The following is a 19,196-nucleotide window of genomic DNA, read 5'->3' on the forward strand; positions in this document are numbered from 1 at the left end:
ATTTCCTGGCTTAAAGCAATAGGAATTTATCGTCTCACAGCGCTAGAGGTTAGACTCCAGATGAAGGCGTCAGCAGGGCTATGCTTCTTCTGAAATCTGTATGGGAGAACCCTTCCCTGCCTCTTCTAGCTTGTGGTAATTGTTGGTAAGCCTTGGCATTTTGGCTTGTAGACACATCAGCAGTCCGGTCTCTGCCTCTGTCATCACATGGCCATCTTCTCCCTTTGTGTCTCTCCCGCCTTATTACAAGGACACCAGTCATATTGGATCGAGGGCCCATCCTACTCCAGTATGACCTCATCTTCGTTACACCTGTAGCCACCCTATTTCTAAATAAGAATATGAATAATTCACATTCTGAGGTACTGAGGATTAGGGCTTGAACATTATCTTTTGGGAGGACACAAGTCAACCCATGATAGGCACAAAGAAATATCTCTACATTGTGTAAAAAGCAACAATGTGAAGTGTGAATATATAAGTCAACTCATGCAGTGAGGAGTGGGCGGGGGGGGCATGGGGAGCTGGAGGATGCACTGGAAGTTCTAAAGGGCCCCATCAGCACGGGATGAGCCCCACCTCAGAGTCTTTTCCAGGGAAACTGGAGGCCCAGATTTGTAATTTGAAAACTTCCAGTTACGAAAAGTTTGAGCATCTACATCAAATCAAATCAAACACATTTACGAGCTAGAGTCGGCCTGTGGATCACCAGTTTGGAGCTTCAGGTCTTTGGGATCAGAGAGGGTTTTCCCGGGCAAGTTGATTTCTTCTTGGAATTGGAAACAGTTATCTCAGGCTACAGAAGAGTGTTTAAGGGCAGGGTGGAGGGGGGCTGCGGCCAGGAGGAATGAGATGAAACAGGAGATAGAAAGAAGCCAAGACCCTCAAGGCCTCACAGGCCACGGGGAGGAATTTAGCTGTCGTCCCAAAGGAGATGGCCAGTCACTGGTTGGAAGCAGACGAGTCACGTTTACAACCTGCAGACTTCTAGACCCCGGTCAAATCCTTCTCCGGCTCCCCAGTACGCCAGAGCAGAGGCGATATCGGCCTGGGGGCTGGGCCGTGACCTGCGCAGTCCTGTCTCACGAGCACCCTGCAGACAGTGACCTCTTGTGTTCCCATCAGATCTGCAGAAGCTCCTGGAGATGGTTCGGGAAGATGCTCAGAGAACAGTCACAATGGCAAATGGGATGCAAAAACAAGCGGCCAGGTATGTTCTTTTGACACCTGGGCAAATAAAGGATGTCAGCATCATAGTGATAACATAAAGGACAGCAGTTCCCAACGGTTGAGCATCTCCTCTGTGACAAGCGCTGAACCGTGTACTTTGCTCATGTGTATCACCTCCCTGAGTTCTTCCAACAACCCTACAAGGTAGGTACCGTTGTCTTCATTTTACAAATAAGGAAATGAGGTTCAGAGAGGCTAACGGATGGTAAGGCCACATCTCGAACCCAAATCTTTCGTAATTCCAAAAACTGTTCTCTTATCCACTCGGCTGCACTGCTTCCCAGGAACCCAGAGGTTTATTCATTCATTCTTTTTTTTTTTTTTTTTGCGGTACGCGGGCCTCTCACTGTTGTGGCCTTTCCCGTTGTGGAGCACAGGCTCCGGACGCACAGGCTCAGCGGCCATGGCTCATGGGCCCAGCTGCTCCGTGGCATGTGGGATCTTCCTGGACCGGGACACGAACCCGTGTCCCCTGCATCGGCAGGCGGACTCTCAACCACTGCGCCACCAGGGAAGCCCTATTCATTCATTCTTTTAGTGAGTATTTGTGAATATGGATGGACCGTACTAATTATTGCAGGAAGCGTTATGAAAGAAAAGCTCAGACCTGTGAGAAGACATAATAGGGGCATCTGATCTAGTCCGGGATGGGGATGAGAGAAGTTCCCTCCAAAGAAGAAACTTTAAGCTGAGATTTTGGATGAAGCATGAGAAGGAGCTCACCAGCCAGAGTCGCTGGGGGGTCGCCGGGAGAGCCAGCACGGGGAGTGAATACTGCAGACGGCACATGTGCAAACATGGTCCAAAGGGAGTGTAGCACCTTCAAGGAACTGAAATGCTTCCCAGATGGGATGGGCAGGGATATAAGTCTGTCTGGGGACCTTGGAAGCCACCTCTAGGATTCTGATTTCTATCCTAGGAACAAAAAGAACCCTTTGAAGTTTCAAGCCGGCAACCAATGTAATTGGCTCAGAGAGTCAGACTTGAACCTGAGGTGTCCTCCTTCCAGCGGAAAGCCCTGTCCACTGGACCTCTGGCCTCTAAAAGCCTCAGAGAGCACGCAGGCTAGAGCTGAAGTTCCCTTTCCAAGTGTGGATCCCTCAGAGTAAGCAGATGACTTCCTGAGAAAAAATGAGGCACTGGAGAGGTCCATTATCGCCTTCAGCCTCCTGGGATGCCGGCTGTGACTTATTGGTTATTGTTACTAGCATAAGTACGGTTCACCAAGCACGTTCACGTGCACCACACCTGCCTCTGCTTGTTCATGATGAATTGGCAGCTGCTGCCTCAACTCACATCGGGGCTCTGGAGGGTGGCGTTGAAGGCTCTCAGAGACGATGTTGGCCCTTAAGGGCCCGGTCGCTGCGCCTGATTTATCAGCGTTAAAGACAGATGACAGTGATGAAGCATCAGCTCCAAGAGGCTCCTTCCTTTGCAAGAACTCACGCCATGAAATACTGGCTTTGGAGTCAGACCGACGTAGGTTCAAGACCTAGTGCCTTTGAACGAGTCCCTCAGCCTTTCTCTAAACCTCAGCTTTCTCATCTGTAAAATGAGATTGTGTTTCATCAAAGCACTGGCGGTGGTACCAAGTAGACTAGGGTCAATCTCCATTTCCGTGATTCAATTGCTGTGTGCTGTTGAGCAAGTTGCTTCACCTCTCTGAGCCTGATTCCAATGCTGTGAAATGAGGCTCATTAACAACCTATCCCAAAGGGCTGTTATGAGAATTAAATGATAATTTCCTAGTAAAGTGTTTTTAAATGTCTACATCGCAGTCATTTGAAGCATTTAGTGAGATAATGCATTTAACATATTAGCGTGTGCCTGGCATACTGTAAGCAAACAAAAATTGGTGACAGTGGTGGTGGTGGTTGTTACTTTTGTTTCACATACAGCCTCCTATGGAACCTCTGCAGCCACTCGCTGAGACAGGTTGATTAACCAGTACCCAGTACCATGGTCCCATCTCACAGATGGAGAAGGGTGGCCGGGAGTGACCTGCTTCAGGTCCTCAAAGACAAAACCACACAAGAACCTGGTTCTCACAGAACTCATCACGTGGCCTCTGCATTCACTTTAATGATAAAATAACCATGGTTACAGTGCAAGAACCTGTTGAAATTTCCCATCCTCTTCAATTCCTCCGGGAGAAAAACCTCCCTAATCCCTTGCTAATAAGGCAGCAAATATTGAAGGCTTCTCTGTGGAGCTGCCCAGAGACAGTTAGGGGAAGCTGCAGATTTGCTTTTGCCCTCCGCACTTTAAAAATGTAGATCCCTATTTCACTTCAGACAGCAGGTCTGCTCCCATCAAGACTGATGTAGAATTCTGGGGGTTTTAGGAACCCCTGAAAGCCTTCTCTCCCAGCCCTCAGCCTCAAGGACCAGACCGCGCTCTGGTCACCTGTCATAGGGCATTTGGGCTGGTGTAATAAAAACGTCATGACTGAATGGCTTGTAAACAAGAGACATTTATTTCGCACAGTTTCTGGAGGATGGAAAGTCCGAGATCGAGGTGTCAGCAGATCAGCGTCCGGCAGGGACCCTCTTCCTCATAGACGGCTGCCTTCTCACTGTGTCCTCACGTGTAGAAGGAACAAGCTAGTTCTCAAGGGTCTGTTTTATACGGGCTTCAATTCCAGTCATCAGGCTTCCACCCTCATGATCTAATCACCTCCCAAAGGCCACCACCTCCTAACAGCATCCTCTTGGGATGAATCTGGGGGGCCATAAACATTCAGACCATAACATCACCTAGGAAGATGACCTTTTCTTAAAATCCTCTAGCAGTATTTTACAAATGTCCCCGAAGAACGGAGTCAGCTGGGACGCTTGTGAAAACTACAAATTTCTGGTCTTCATCCCAGACCCACTGAGTCAGAATCCTTAGAGGAAACCGCATTTTTTAACAGGCACTTCAAGCAGGCATTATTTCATGGTGTGCCAGGAAATGCTAAGGTTTTCAAAGTATGCTCCCTGCACACCTGCATCGGAAGTCTGTGTGTGTGGTTTTAAATGCAGCTTCCGGGGTCCCACTCCAGGCCTGATGTATCCAAATCTCTGGAAGTGTGGCTCAGGAATCTGCATTCTCATTCTGAGCAATTTTTCCGGGTGATTCATGCCCTCCTGTAGAGCCTAGGATCCCTGCTCTAGAAGGAGAACTCTCCATTCTCCCACAGATATTTAGTGCCTTGGGGAGCATCATTTGTTCAGCGCCGTATTAAGTGACTCATCTTGCTTTGCAGTATCTTCTCGATGCTCAGACAAAACAAGAGTGATTCTGCCTATAAAGACATGCAGACCACCCGCAAATCAAGGTAGGAAGGCCTGGGGCCCTAGCAGGTGGGTCAGGGGGCAGCGCACAGTTATGGGTGGCGTTGCAGAGATGCCCCTCACCAGACTGTGGAAAGTAGGGCAGGGAGGGAGATCTTCTTCCTTATTCCCTGGAAATAAGTTCCTTAACTCCCAGGTCTTGGGGGTGAGTATTCAGCCGTTTCTCCCCAATAATCGTGTACCATGAAGTTACAATCTTCTGGTAGTGGAGGGATGAAGTGGGGAGGGTATGTTACAGAACTACCTCTTCCCTTTTTACTTGGGTGACTTGTAATGGGGGAGGTAAAGGTCTGCCCTCAATTCATTTATTCATCTATAGAATATTCCTCAGTCCCCGCTATATGCCAGGAACTGTGCTCAGCTCTTTAGAGATTCAGCAGCAAACAAGACAGGAGCAGTCTGACCACGTGGGTGGATCCCACTGTCTCGTCTGGGGTCATAACTCCTTTTGTGTCATAGATTCTTTGACCATCCGAGGAAGCTTACAGACTCCTTTCAGAAAAAATGCTTTCAAATGCAGACTATAAATGACAAAGCTTTACAAAGAAATCTATAGTAATATCGATTACAATATTACAACCAAACGTGAGATATATAGTCGTCTGTGAGCTTCTTTAGCAATACCTTATGCAGTAAGACTTAGCAGCGGGTCCAATAACTACTGTAATTTTAGTGTCAAGTGTAAATGATTTTTCAAAATCTCGCCCACAATTTTAACGTGATGTGTAAAAGTGGTGATTTCCATTTCTGTGAAAGGCTTGGTGAAGAGGTAAAAGCTGTTTTTTTCCATCTGCGTTCATGGACCCCTTGCATCCTGCCCATGGTTGAGAACTGCTGTTCTAATGGGAGAGTCATGCATTTATCAAATAACACCACAGAGGTAGCTGTATAATCATGACTGTGGAAAGCATTCTGAAGGAGGATTATGGAGGATTTGGTGAATGTTGAGCACCAGGGTTCTAACCAAGGCTGAGTTTGACATTTAAGCTGAGACCTGAAGGAAAAAAGAAGAATTAGCTAGCCTGTGTCTGGGAAGGCTGGGATCTGGGATCTGCGTTCTCATTCTGAGCCATCTCTCCAGGTGATTCCAATGCCCTTCCCCCTGTAGAGCCTACGGGCCCTGCCCTAGAAGGAATAGTAGGAATAGTGTTCTGAGCAGAGGGAATAGCATGTGCAAAGGGTCTGAGGCAGGAGGAAGCTTAGAGGCACTGAGCAAAGACCAGTGTGGCTGAAACTCAGGGAGGGCCAAGGAGAGGGGAGGCTGAGACAGGCAGAAGGATCTTTTGTTGTTGTTTGCTTGTTTGTTTATCACAACTAATAACACCGCTTCCTTCCTCTCCTGCCTCCCCGCCAAGTCACACTATCAGCCCTAGAAGAGAGCCGTCTACAGGAGGAAGGTCAAAGCCAGCCTGCTCCCCCAGAGAATTCAGCAGCAGAGGTTGGGGCAGCTGGGTGGAATCCAAACACATGGCCTTCTGGGTATTACTACTAGGGCTCTGCTTCCCAGCAAGGTGGGATAGGGCTTGCTCCATCACCTGCCAGACCTAAGGTCTGTAGGTCTAGTCCAATGAGCCTCTGGGAAAAGCAGCAAAGGCCGGGCCCTTTCCTATGGGGAGTGGTCTGGGAAATGGCCTGAAGAAGCCCCGCCTGCCACAGGGCTGGAAGGGAAGGGTTAGCCACACATCATAGGGATAAGAAAAACAGTCTTACCCTCTAGAGTCACACAGATAAAGCAGTCAAGTCAGTTTCTCAAATGTTTAGAGAAACAAAGGGAGGCAGCGTGTGAGAGAAGATGCTGCAGGCCCAGGTCACTGAAGGAGGACCTGGAAGAATGTATGGGGGGATGGGCGCGGGCAAAGACCTTCACCCCCATCTAGGGACCCTAGCCAGGCAGAGTCACAGGAGGGAGCAGCTGCTTAAGGAATTCACCCCCACCCCCACCCCCACCTAGAAAGGGTCAAATGACACCAGGAGTCGACTGATGACAGATGAGGAAACTGACGATCCAGAGCAGAGGTGCTTATCCACAGCCTGGGAGAAGGCAGCGCCAGGGTCGGGCTCTGAACCCAGCTCTGCCTGCCTCCAGAGTTGAGTGCAGTGGGTGCTTAGCTTAGAGAAGAGAAGCCTTGAATGAAGAGGTGGCCTGGGGCCGGGAACACCACAGACAATGTTCCCAGGAGGACTCACACCCCCCCCACCTCAGCAGGTCTGCACTCAGCCCCAGGGTAAGTGCTGACAAGTGCAGAGAGGAGGATGGTGGGAGGGTCCGAAATGAGCTTGTCCTCCAGATGGAGAGACCGATCTCATCCAGATGAAGCTGGGATCCAGACAATGTGTCCTCCCAACAATATGCAGAGGCAAGAGGCCACAGCTGGACTTGGAGCGTCAGAGCAGGCAGAGCTTGCTCTAGGCCATGAGACAGGGCGGGATCTGAGCAGGTAGAGGAGAAATGAGGACTGTCCAGGCAGTGCGTCCGGTAGGAGTAAAGGCCAAGACGCGGGGGAAATGCACATCGTGTTCTATTTCTGATGCCTCGATTAGAACCACCGCCCTCACCTGAATCCTGGTGGCCAGCAGGTGTCATGGGGGCCCTAAAGTCACCCTTTCTGGAAATATAAGGCTCCAGGCAACTTGAAGCCAACCTTTGTGTTTCAGTGACAGATCCAGCAGTACAAGTGGAGACAGCCACTCCCAGGTGCTCCAGAAGAAGTCTAAAAGGTAGGCCAGCTGGGCAGTGGGCGATGCCAGGTAAGAGGGACTGTGGCAACTCTCCACCTTCCCAGGGGTGTAGAAATAACCCGGTGCACACCAGACTCCCTGAAGCCGTAGACACACCTGAAGGACAAAGGACTCCCAGGGCAAGGGGCTCACGGCCAGGATGCTGAGCCACCAGACAGACAACAGCAGCAAGGTCTTCCTTCATGCCTGGCACTGGGCAAAGCATTCTGTATCCATTCTCTTGCTTATTCTTCAAGAGCAATCCTATGAGCCGGGGTGGTGTCCCATTCTACAGAGGAACAGACTGAAACCTGGCCAGGTGAAATGTCTCGCCAGAGGCCACACGGCTGAAAAGTGGTGGTATGGGAGTTTGAACCTGAATCTCTCAGTTCCATCACACCGTCCTTAACACTGGCTGGGCTGAAGAGACCAGATGTCTCTCTGTGGGCTCGTTTCATGAGGCCTGACCCACCAGCCTGATGTTTTTGGGAAGATCTATCTTTCCTACCTCCAGGGGAGTGCTGAAGGAGGCTCCAGTGAGGGTGGAGAACCTGGGTGGGTGTTATTGCAGAGCACCTTGGGGCCCGGGGAGGCCAGCCTCGTGGGCCTGTCCCTTGGGCTCCATCCCCCAAGCCCTTCTCATCTGTGTCCACAGCCGCACCAACCGTGACATCATCCACTGCAAGAGTGGGGTGTGTTACGCCATGAGGGCCAAGTTTAACAGTGTGGCCCAGGAGGCTGGCCTCTGTCTACAGGACAAGATGGAAATCCTCTTGAAGTAAGGGCACACATATATCCATTCACTCAAAGGACATTCATCTGGCACTTACTCTGTACCCACCAGATGCTAGGAGTTGGGGTTATAACAGGGAACAAGAAGGACCTGTTCCCTGCCCTCAGAGAGCTTGTAGTCTCCTGGAAAATATGGGCGGAGACAAAATAACTGAATTGATAAATTTATAGGTACAAATTATGATCATTGCTATACTGTAAGAGAACAGGGTTCTCGGAGAGAGAGAGAAACCATGGGGTCCTCCTAATGCAGGTTGGATAATCCAGGAAGACCTCTCTAAGGAGATGATGTTAAGGCTGAGCCCTGACACATGGAGAGGAGCTGGTGATATGGTGAGAAGGTGGAAGGACATTCCAGGCAGCAGGAAAAGTACATAAAACTCCCAAGGTAGGAAGGGATGTAGAACATTTGAAGAGGAGGGAGAAGTAGTAGGTGAGCTCTGCATCACGCACAGCCATAAATGTCATGACTGAGACTTGGAACTTGACTTTCCAAGCAGCAGGAGACAATTAGAAGCTTTTCTTTTCTATTCCAACAAGCCGGTCATTGCCTCCCTTCCCACCTGACCCCTTGACTACGGTGACTGTTTTCACTCCAGTGAACTCATCCATTCAGCGAAGGTTTCGTGATGACCCTTTGCCCTCTCACCCTCTCAGCGTGGAGGGACCAGCTGCTCTGGGCCACAGGTCCAAAGTTGACTTGCCCCTACCTTCTGGGAGCTCCCAGTCTAGTGAGGGAGACAGACAAATAAAGAGGCGATTACCACACAGGGTGATGAGGGCCAGCATGGGAATAAGGAGGGGGCTAAGGGAACACAGAAAGGTCCAAGGGAAATCAGAAAGGTCTTCCTGGAGGAAACAATATTTTCAGCTTAATAAAAATAGGTGATATTTCCAGGACACTTACTCTGTACCAGACATGGGTGTAAGAGCTTTGTTTTTATTACTTGGGCCTCACAACAGTCCTGTGGGGTAGGTGCTATTATTAGACCCATTTTACAGATGAGAAAAGTGGGCTCAAAGATGTCTCTTGTCGACGGCCACGCAGTGGTTAAGTATTAATAGTAAAGGTGGAATTCAAACCTAAACCGTCACACAGGAACAGTAGGAGGGAAGAGAGTTCCGGGGAAAAGCAACAGCAAAGCCCCAGAGGCAAGAAGGGGCACAGTGGGCCATAAACTGCCAGTAGTCGGGTGTGCTGGGGCTTAGGTTGTTTACAAGGTAAGCAGAGAGGCAGACAGAGGCCAGATCATAAAAGGCCTTCCTAACCCAGCTGTGGAGGCTGAACTTTATCTCAGAGTCTTTGTTCATGAGCCAAACTGTAAAATGCTGGGAGGAAAGGGATGGAAAGGCTAGAGATAAAGCTGGACGATGTCGTAGGGGCTGAATAATCCAGCGCCTTGGAGGGTAAGTCACTCAGGGGACTTTACTCTGAGTCAATGGAAAGCCATTGAAATTCATAATACATAGGTGAGGACGTGGTTATATTTGTAATATAGTCTCTGTGGAGAGATAGGACATATACACCAAATGATAAAGGGAATGGGGAAGAGAGGAGCCAACATGAGTTAAACACCTACTGTGCGTCTGGCACCAAGCACAGCACTGTACACACGTTGCCATTTCCTCCTCACCACGGGGATCTGGGAATCGTTATTATCCTTCATTTTACAGACGAGAGAGCCGAGTAAATACAATCAAAAGTAGGGAGAGAATGAGGGCTGATTAAGTGACTGGATTTAGCGAGACTTGAGCATTTCAGGACCTCGGAGAGAGCTGTATGCTCTTGTGCCCAAGGCCAGCTTGTATATTAGAGTGGCTGAGAGGGTTGAGAAGGATGGCAAGAAGGAAGAGGTGTTTAACTCAGATCTCCAAGGGCAGCTAGGATGGTTTAAGGAGAAGAGTATCTGATTCTTCTTCCTCTTTCTCATGCAACCTGTGATGCAGGCGCCAAGAAGAAAGAGGTCTCCAGAAGTTCCGTTCTTTGGACCTTGTCTCAAATTTCCAAAAGGATGTAGCAAAAATGAGACACCACATCTCCGTGGTAAAAGGAGATGCAGAAGACATTGCACACCACTGGTAAAGATCCTGAGAGCCAGATAAGACAGTCCCTGAAGTGGGTGAAGGGGGCAGTGGTGTTACAAAATTACATTTGATCCCATTATCCTTCAAGACACAGAGAGGCATCACTCCAGAACTGTCCTTGGCCACCAGTACCACCCCCCCTCAAACCAGGCTATATCCAGAGTACAACCAGGCAAGAACCCCTCAGTTCCTGAACTGCAGATAATCTACCCAGCTGTGTTCTCCATATTTACCTTGTTTGATTCAGCTTGCAAATCCTATCCAAGCTATCTCCTATAAGGGAGGTAGAAGAGGCAAACCAATCTGAAAATTCTACAGATTCTGAGGTCTACGGGGGGAGAACTATATTTCTCCAAATCATTTAACTCTTAAAGATACAAAGCCAGACAGGCATATCCCAGGACCCCTGTGCGCCAGCGCAGGGGTGATAGTAAGTGCAACAGAAAGCAGTGGGAACTGAGTGGTTACTGGATGGCAGACACGCTCCTAAGCAACTTTCATAAATTATCTATTTTGTTCCCCACAAAACTCCCGAAGGGTACATATTAACCCCCCACTTCACAAACGAGGAGATGTTAGGGTTTAAACCTCTGTCTGACCTGTCTCTATGCTTAGCAGCAATAAAAAAGTGGAGTCTGACTTCCCAAAGCTCCATCCTGTCAGGGTGAGTAAATCAAGATCTACGAGTAAGATGGGCAAGCCTAAAACGTACCCAGAATCCCTTCAAAAATGTTAATAATACAGAGCGGGAGCTTCCAAAGAGACATGAATAAATATCTAGACATATGTCACAGATGGAAAGCAATATGGGCAGCCGGAATGTATGATGGAGGATCAAGTTCTTCAACTTTTTCTGCAATCAGGGAAAAAAACCTTTTTTTTCATGAGGTACCACTGCTGCCGTCACCCGCACCTGAGCCCCCAGGTTAGAACCTACCTCATTCCCACCATCTCAAGGATGGATTCCCAGACTACCTTCACACGCTGTCATCATATTAATAGAGATTCTTGAAATACACGAATCTGTGACTCCTGCTTACTCATTATCAGGGACATGGAAAATACACACACACACACACACACACACACCCGCAGCAGCAGCACTCTTGCATCCTGGAAGGTATCCCACAGATGTGTCTGTGTCCTCCCTGGCTTGATTAACTCTCAAAAGAGAAGCTTCACAGCCGCATAGCACAGGCAGATCAGGTTGGTGCTTTGTGACCACCTAGAGGGGTGGGATAGGGAGGGTGGGAGGGAGACGCGAGAGGGAGGAGATATGGGGATATATGTATATGTATATCTGATTCACTTTGTTATAAAGCAGAAACTGACACACCATTGTAGAGCAATTATATTCCAATAAAGATGTTAAAAAAATAAATAAATAAAACCTTCAAAAAACAAGAGAAGCTTCAGAATACCAGCGTTCTTCCTTTCTTCTAACTTTTCACATTGTCTGCTTGGTAGAGAAATCATAAATGCATCACTTTAAAGCATGCCCTTAATTTTTTTAATGTGGTGCAAATCATGGTCCAGCTTTTACTATCCATAAAAGTAAAGACTTGCCTGATCTGTGGGCACTTTACTTTGGGGGGGGGGGGAGGAAAGTCCCCCAGATAAAGACCGATGCTGCCTTGGAGACACCACATGAGTGATAGAGATAGTGGAGATGGGGTCCCTGTGGTGCCCAGACCCATCTCCCAGCAGTTTCCTAACTGACCCTCTCCTCTTGGAACTGAAGGTACTTTGACCTGCTGTCCAAACTCCCTGAGGATCTGAAGAATTTCCGCCCTGCCAAAAAGATCCTGGCGAAACTGCAGAAGTTTGGGGAAAATCTGGACCTGAGGATCCGGCCGCATGTTCTCTTGAAGGTGCTGCAGGACATGAGGGTCTGGGAGCTGTGCTCTCCGGACATCGCGGTGGCTGTCGAGGTACTGACCCCTTCCTTCCCCCTCACAGTGCCTCCGGCACACTCATTTATTCCTCTCTCAACATCCAGGCACTGTTTAAGTTTTTAAAGTTTTAAAAAGACATAAAGGCCTTCATGGAACTCATCATCTAATAGGAGAGGTGTTGTCACGTGACCTTGGTTGTTCAACTCCAGGGGACGTTATATTCTGTGTAAACGGTGCCCCTGGAAACTTGGAGGTTTTGGGGAGACATAAATAAATGGACATGTGAATACAATAACTGGCGATCATGAAAAGGGGCGCTCTAAATCTGGCAACTTAAAATTGTGGCCCATGGACCTCACGTGGGTACTCATTAGGAATGCAGAATCTCAGGCTCCAAAGCGTATGTCATCAGCTCAGGATCTACATTTAAATGAGATGCCGGGTGACTTGTGTGGACAATGAAGTTTGAGGAGCCCTGATGTAAGGTAAATGTAGAGGAGCTCATCGTAACTAGAGCCACTGGGGAAGATGACTTTAAAGCTGAGATCGGAACAATGTAAAGGCAGCCCCGTGAAGAGAAGGGGAAGAGCAGGCCAGGAAGAGGGAACAGCTGGTGCAAAGGCCCCAAAACAGGACAGAACTTGACCTGTTCAGCGGCAGTCAGTGGGTTTGGAAGGAAGAGAACAGGAAGATGCACAGTTCCGAGGGGACTGAAGAGGTCTGTCTGTGCAGATCTCTGGTGGTCAAGTCAAGGGTTTAGGTCTTAATCTGGAGGGTGCTGAGGAGCCACTGAAGGGTTTGCAGTAGTGGCTTACCTTCCCTACCCACCCTAGAAGTCCTAGTTCCCTTAGGGCATCAAAAGGGGTCAGCAGATGGGGGACGGGGATGGCCCACGCTAAGGTATTAACAGGTGTCAGTGGAGTCACTTCCTAAGTTTTATCTGATGGCACGTGTCCATTTTAATAGGGCTTTCAATGCCTCAAGGTGAAGAAGTGACTCAAGTGGTAGCATTCTCAGTCCTCTCGGTGTTTTCATGAGAGGTTGGCCCTTCCACAGGCTGACCTGGGTTGTGTATATGGGTGCAAGGTCAGGAGTGGGGGAGGGAGGATGACTCTGTGGGCAAGTTCATCCGCCCAGACTCTACTTCCCACATCCTGGGAAGCTCTTTCGGGAGAGGCTCTGGCAGGCTACTCCAAAACTAAGTCTAGGGCATCTGTCCAGTTATGGGGTCTGCATTCCCCCTGCCAATTGTGGAGGCCGTGGAAAAGGCAATCACTGAGTGGGTAAGAGGGGAGGGGGCCTGGATGCTCCCCTTGTGCTGAGCTGAGTTCGTGGCCCTAGCTAATAAAAGTTAGCATGCTCTTCTCCCAGTGAGAACATCACAGAACTTCTGTTAACCTGGATGCGGGAGTCTCTCAACCTGGAATCTACATGAGGCTCTATGTTTTGTGTCTTAACCCTTTCCTGGAAGCAAGCCCATAGTTGTCCTCAATTCTCGAAGGGGGCCTAAGAACCCAAACAAGTTTAGGGTCAAATGACTTTTTTAAAAGATATTCAGGAGGAGAAAAGAAAGAAAGACGCAGACAACTGGGTTTTCCTGCTCTTCCCAAATTTCTTGGGGTCAGTGGTGACAATGAGGGACGTAACATTAGCCTGCTGAACTGGGAAGCTGGAAAGAGACCCTTTTCTTGAGAGGACTATCCCCAGTGTGATGCTCCAAGCATTCAGAAAGCCTGAAGGGTTGGAAGTATCCTGGGGCCACAGCCTCAGTCACAAATCTTCCAGGATCTTGTTGGGGAGGGAGGGGGCATGGAGTCTAGCTTTCAGACCAAATCTGAGGCTGTCACTGTGTCTGCCCCTCAGTTTGTGCGAGAACACATCATCCATATGCCTCAAGAGGATTATATCAGCTGGCTGCAGGACCGAATCAACATCCCCATCCGGCCCCACAGTGCCCAGACGTAGTGGGCCTGGGTTGACCAGCGATCCCAGTGGAGGAGGGCTGTCTACACTGTGTTCCTGTTTCCTACCTACTCTCATGGATACTCGTTATGACCTAGTAGCGTCATCTGGAGACCAGATGACCCTGCCAGCATTCTAGAGGGAGCTCCTCCCAGGTGGGAGCTCCCTCCAGCCTCGCACCCCAGCCTCAGTCTCCCAGCCTCCGTCCCTCACTGGTCTAGCCTGACTCTACCTGCTCCCTCTCCAGAATCCTTCACTCTATTTCTCCTTCTCAAATTCTAGATAATAAAATTAAGTTGAATGTTTGATGTTCAGCTGGGAAAAAGTTGGAGCTGTGGAATTTGGGCGTGGTGTTCAGATCCTGATAATAACATACAGTTATCATTTATGGAGTTTTCGTTATACAACAGGCCCAGCGCTGGGTGATATTATTGCCTAATAATAGCATTTAAATCTCACAATTACTTGGTTAAGTAGGTACTGATGTTATCCCCATTTCACACCATTGGAGCTAGAGTATATTTCTCAGCTTTGTATATACTGTCCCGGATAGAGGTGGGTGGGTGGGTGGATGGGTGGATGGGTGGATGGATGGGGCATTTCCCAACAAGGCAAATAGTGTGCCAGAAAATCTCGTTCTTAAGAGTCCTTGTAATATCTTGTGCTGGTTTGGGTTGTCCAAGGAGGCTTAACTTCCTGTCATCGCCGAATGTGTGTGGGCTCATTGCCATTTAACCTCTTTTCTCATCTTGATCTTCTGCTCCCTACATCCTCACTAAGCTACAGGACCTGTAGTCATTTTAACTCTGTCACTGATGGCCAAGCTGAATTACCAATGAAACAACTGGACTTGATTTGCGGTTATGCCCCGATTATCAGGACACTCATATAGGCTGGAGCCCCGCATCTCTCCATGATCCAGAAGGGGTGGAAAGGAAGAGAGTTGAACTGGAGCCATTCTTCTGTCTAAGAAACATCTCACTCATCCGTTCACCTCTTCAGTTATTTACTCACTCATTCAATGAATATTTATCAAGAGCACCACATGCATCAACCAGGTTCTGGGTTCTGAGGGTAGAGCAGTGACCAAAGCAGACGAGCTCCTGATCTCGAGAGTTTACACGGAGACAGACAGTTTACATGGATTGGAGTCAACAAAGGCTGATGGGGAGGGCAGAGGGACTGCATGACATCCACACTGGTGCCCTTTGTTTAGGGTGACTCTGTGACAGCCATTAGGGTATAGAGGTGAGATGCAGTCTGTCAGGAGTCTGCAAAGTTAAGAGATCCTAAACTTCTCTGTATTCAGTAAGAATTGGGGTGAGGGGGAGCAGAGAAGAAAGGAGGAGGGCAAAGGCCTAGAGGCAAAAAGAAGCTTAATGTCATCTGAGGAGCCAGAATAACACGCGTCTGGTTGGACTGTAAGATCAGGTTGGTAGCGCAGAGCAGGGGTTGGGAAGAGAGGGAGTCTGGGGAGGGAGGTGGAAGCCAGATTTTTAGATGCCTTCTAGGCTATGGGGCGCCATGGAAGGATTTTCAGCAGGGGAATAATCAGATTTGCATTCAGAAAAAAAAAGACGCCTGTGTGAGGACGAGGCAGGGAGAAGGCACTGAGATAAGGCTACGGCAGCGACCGTGGGTGGCAGTGGCTGGGGGGAGATATTAGAAGGGTGTTTAAACGGTGGAATCAGCAGAAGTTGGTGTGGCGTGGTACAAGTGGACAGAAGACAGGAATGTCAGGAATCATGTCCGGTTTTTCAGCTCAGAGCACGGGGTGGAGGATGATGCCTTTAATGTACCAGGAGGAGAGGAAGAAAAGAAGGTTCAGAACGAGAAGGTAAGGAGTTCTGTTTTGAGCATATTGAGTGGGAGATGCTTGTGGGACAGTCGAGTCGGGGGACTTAAAACTCAGGAGACAGGGTAGCACTAGGGGTAGAAACATGACACCAACATCCTATGGGCCATGACTGTTAAAGCAAGAAGTGGGCGGAGAGGCTAGAAGAGGAGAGGAGAGGGTGGGTCTTGAGGACCCTTGAGGGTCACAAAAAGCTTCAAGCAGCCCACTCACAACCTAGCATTGACTGAGGGACTGCTTTGCTCCAGACACTGTGCAGAATGCTTGCCATGTGTTATTTCATCTTCGTGATCTTGCAAGGCAGGGCTCACCTGCTTTACAGATGATGAAATGGAGCCTCCAAAAGGTGTTCTGTACTCATGTCCTGCTGACTGAATTCCCTCCCTTCTGCTGCTGCCCTCTAACGCCCCAGCCCTGGCTGTATGCGACAAGAACGTCGTGAAAGTTATCTGGCTTTTGGAATCATGTCCCAGGAATAGCTCTAATGATGGGGCCTCCTGGCGTCTCATTAACTTACATTTACTCTGCCTTCTACGGTTTGCATCTTACTTGATGATCACAGCATCCCTCTGTTGTGGGCATTGTTATAATCCCCATTTTACAAGTAAGGATGCCGACACTTACAGTCATTTGCCAACAGTCACATGGGCAGCAAGTGGCAGAGCCAAGTGGAGAACGTGTCTGTCTGTCTTGGGCAGGGGAGATGCTGGAATTACAAGACTTACTCCACCCTCCTGCTCGCCACTTTCTGGGAAAGCCTATTGCTCAAGAGCTGTAGCTCCATCTAGTGGTATATATTAGTATTATGCTTCCATCATGCTCTCCAGCAAAATAAAACCTGCCAAAAAGGAAGAAAGCAAGCATTAACAGCTTAGGCAAGGAGTATTTATTCAAACAAAGGAAGCTCTTTTACTACTAAAATAGATTAGGGACCAGAAGGAGGCATTACATCACCCCCCAGCTCCCAAGCTCAAAAAATATTTCTCAGGGAGAAATATTTTGCTGTGAGCCTTTTCATCAGAATCATAATTGAGCACCTACTATATGCCAAGCCCATGCCAGGTGGTCCTCTGTCCCACTGCTCTGACTGAGCCACCTGAGTGGTTATCATGAGAGTCTTTAAAACCCCATGCGCCCTGAAGAAGCTTTTTCTGTAAAGGAGCAGATAGTACATATCTGTTGCATATTCTTCTTATATACGTGGCCCTTTAAAAATGTAAAAAGCTTCTGAGGTTGGAGGTCACACTAAAGTAGACTGCAGGACAGATTTGGACCATGGGCCAGAGTGGAACAGAGGGATGGACATGTAAAGTAATCCAATAAAAGTCACGCCCTGAACTTGTGTTGGAACTGGTGAGAAAAAGGGGCTTTCTGCTGGAATTGTTGACAATAAGGACAAAATTAGTCTGTGGAAGCCACCACACGGACACTGCCAATAAAGAGAGGATAACACAGCTGAGGAATGCAGTGAGAGAGATACCAAATCTTGGTTACACCATGGGAGCACCTGGATCTAGCCAGACCTTTGAACTTTTGAGTCATGGGGATAAAGCCTGCTTCTGCCACATTCAGTTTGGTCTCCTTCACTGGCAACAAAAGGATTCCTAATTAAAAAGGAGAAAAGGGATCCGTGTATGAGTGTGGCCAAATTCTAGACAGCCCTGAAGAGGGGCTCTTCCTCTCACAGGGCTGGTGGGACAGTAGTGGGAGAGACTAACATCAGATACAATAAATGATGCAGGTAAAGCTAAGGGAAAATCCTGAGTTAAAGCCCGTGGCACCAATCAAGACACAAAGGGCAGACTAGGAACACATGTTTTATCACTCAGCTTTGCAGCAGGTGTGAAAGTGCCAATTTAGCTTTAAAAGAGCATAGATACACGTAAGGTAGGGGTTGTGATCAGAGCCAAGCCTCCCGTATGTGACAGGAGATGCTGGATAAGTGAAGTCCCCAGCTCCGTGGTCTCCAAAGTGTGGGGTGAGGGGCTGGAAGGGGTGGCCGTGCACTAGATGATCCATTAGGGAGAAGAAAATATCGGAACTTAGAGTTATCTTAACTAAAGTCTATTTTAAGCATTACTAGTCATTTAGATGTGGCTTGACCCTGGAACCTTCACTCAGTCTGTACTGAGAATGGCTCTATGGGTCTGGTGTCAGTCAAGCCAGGAAACCCAAGAGGAGAGGAGAGTTCCACAGTATGAAGGGGTTCATCAAGGCATCATCGTCTTCTCATCCTCAGTCTTCCAGTAAACTACGATACTGCTTCTTTTTTTCTATTTTTAATTGTCTTTTGAGATATAATTGACATATAACGTGGTATTAGTTTTAGGTATACAATGTAATGATTTGATATACCACAGTAAGTGTAGATGTCATCCATCATCACCTCACACAGTTACTTTTTTTTTTTTCTTGTGATGAGCACTTTTAAGCTCTACGCCCTTAGTTAGCTACCTTGTCCAATATGGTAGCCATTACCTGCTTGTGGGTACTGAGCACATGATATGAGGCTGGTGCAAATTGAGCTGTGCTGTAACTGAAAATGTACTCAGGACTTTGAACATTTAGTATGAAAAAAGAAATGTAGAATATCTCATTAATATTTTTTAATGTTGATTACCTGTCAGAAGGATAATATCTGGGATATATTAGGTTAAATAAAATATTGTATTAAGATTAACTTCTTCTTTCAATTTACTTTTTCTTTTTTTATTGAAGTAAAGTTGATTTACAATGTGCCAGTCTCTGCCATACAGCAACGTGACTCAGTTATATATATTGAATACATTTAAAAAAAAATATTTACTTATTTAGGCTGCGCCAGTCTTAGTTGCAACACACAAGATCTTCGTTGCGGCATGCAGGATCTTTTTATTTGCTGCATGTGAGATCTTTAGTTGCGGCATGCAAACTCTTAGTTGCGGCATGCATGTGGGATCTAGTTCTCTGACCAGGAATCGAACCTGGGTCCCCTGCATTGGGAGCGTGGAGTCTTACCCACTGGACCACCAGGGAAGTCCTACAATCTTTTTTTAAATATTCTTTTCCATTATGGTTTATCTCAGGAGATTTGATATAGTTCCCTGTGCTATACTGTAGGACCTTGTTTATCCATTTTTTGTTTTACTTTTTTAATGTAACCCATAGGAAACTCAGAATTACACATGTGGCAGGCATTATGATCCTATTGGAGTAGAGGGCTTGAGACTGAAGGTGAGAAGACCAAGGAGGAGCCTTTGGAAACACCCAGGAGAAATCAGGAGAGGATGAGATCCCCGGGCAGTGGGATGGGGACAGAGGATAAGGGGGAGAAACTCAGGCTTC

The 19,196-nt window shown here is 48.0% G+C and overlaps 1 protein-coding gene across 1 annotated transcript in view; it reads left to right on the top strand.

The window, feature by feature from the left end:
• Nucleotides 1-14,020, top strand: part of CCDC60 (coiled-coil domain containing 60) — a 177,752-nt gene extending 163,732 nt beyond the window's left edge. Inside the window, exons 8-14 of the mRNA XM_065889531.1 lie at nucleotides 1,126-1,210; nucleotides 4,478-4,549; nucleotides 7,221-7,283; nucleotides 7,939-8,061; nucleotides 10,023-10,154; nucleotides 11,902-12,091; nucleotides 13,919-14,020. Of these exons, the coding sequence (XP_065745603.1) occupies nucleotides 1,126-1,210; nucleotides 4,478-4,549; nucleotides 7,221-7,283; nucleotides 7,939-8,061; nucleotides 10,023-10,154; nucleotides 11,902-12,091; nucleotides 13,919-14,020 (767 nt within the window). The remainder of the gene's footprint in view (nucleotides 1-1,125; nucleotides 1,211-4,477; nucleotides 4,550-7,220; nucleotides 7,284-7,938; nucleotides 8,062-10,022; nucleotides 10,155-11,901; nucleotides 12,092-13,918) is intronic.
• The last annotated feature ends 5,176 nt before the right edge of the window (nucleotides 14,021-19,196 follow it).

The sequence above is a fragment of the Phocoena phocoena genome, chromosome 13 (assembly GCF_963924675.1).
Source record: "Phocoena phocoena chromosome 13, mPhoPho1.1, whole genome shotgun sequence".
Lineage (NCBI taxonomy): Eukaryota > Metazoa > Chordata > Mammalia > Artiodactyla > Phocoenidae > Phocoena > Phocoena phocoena.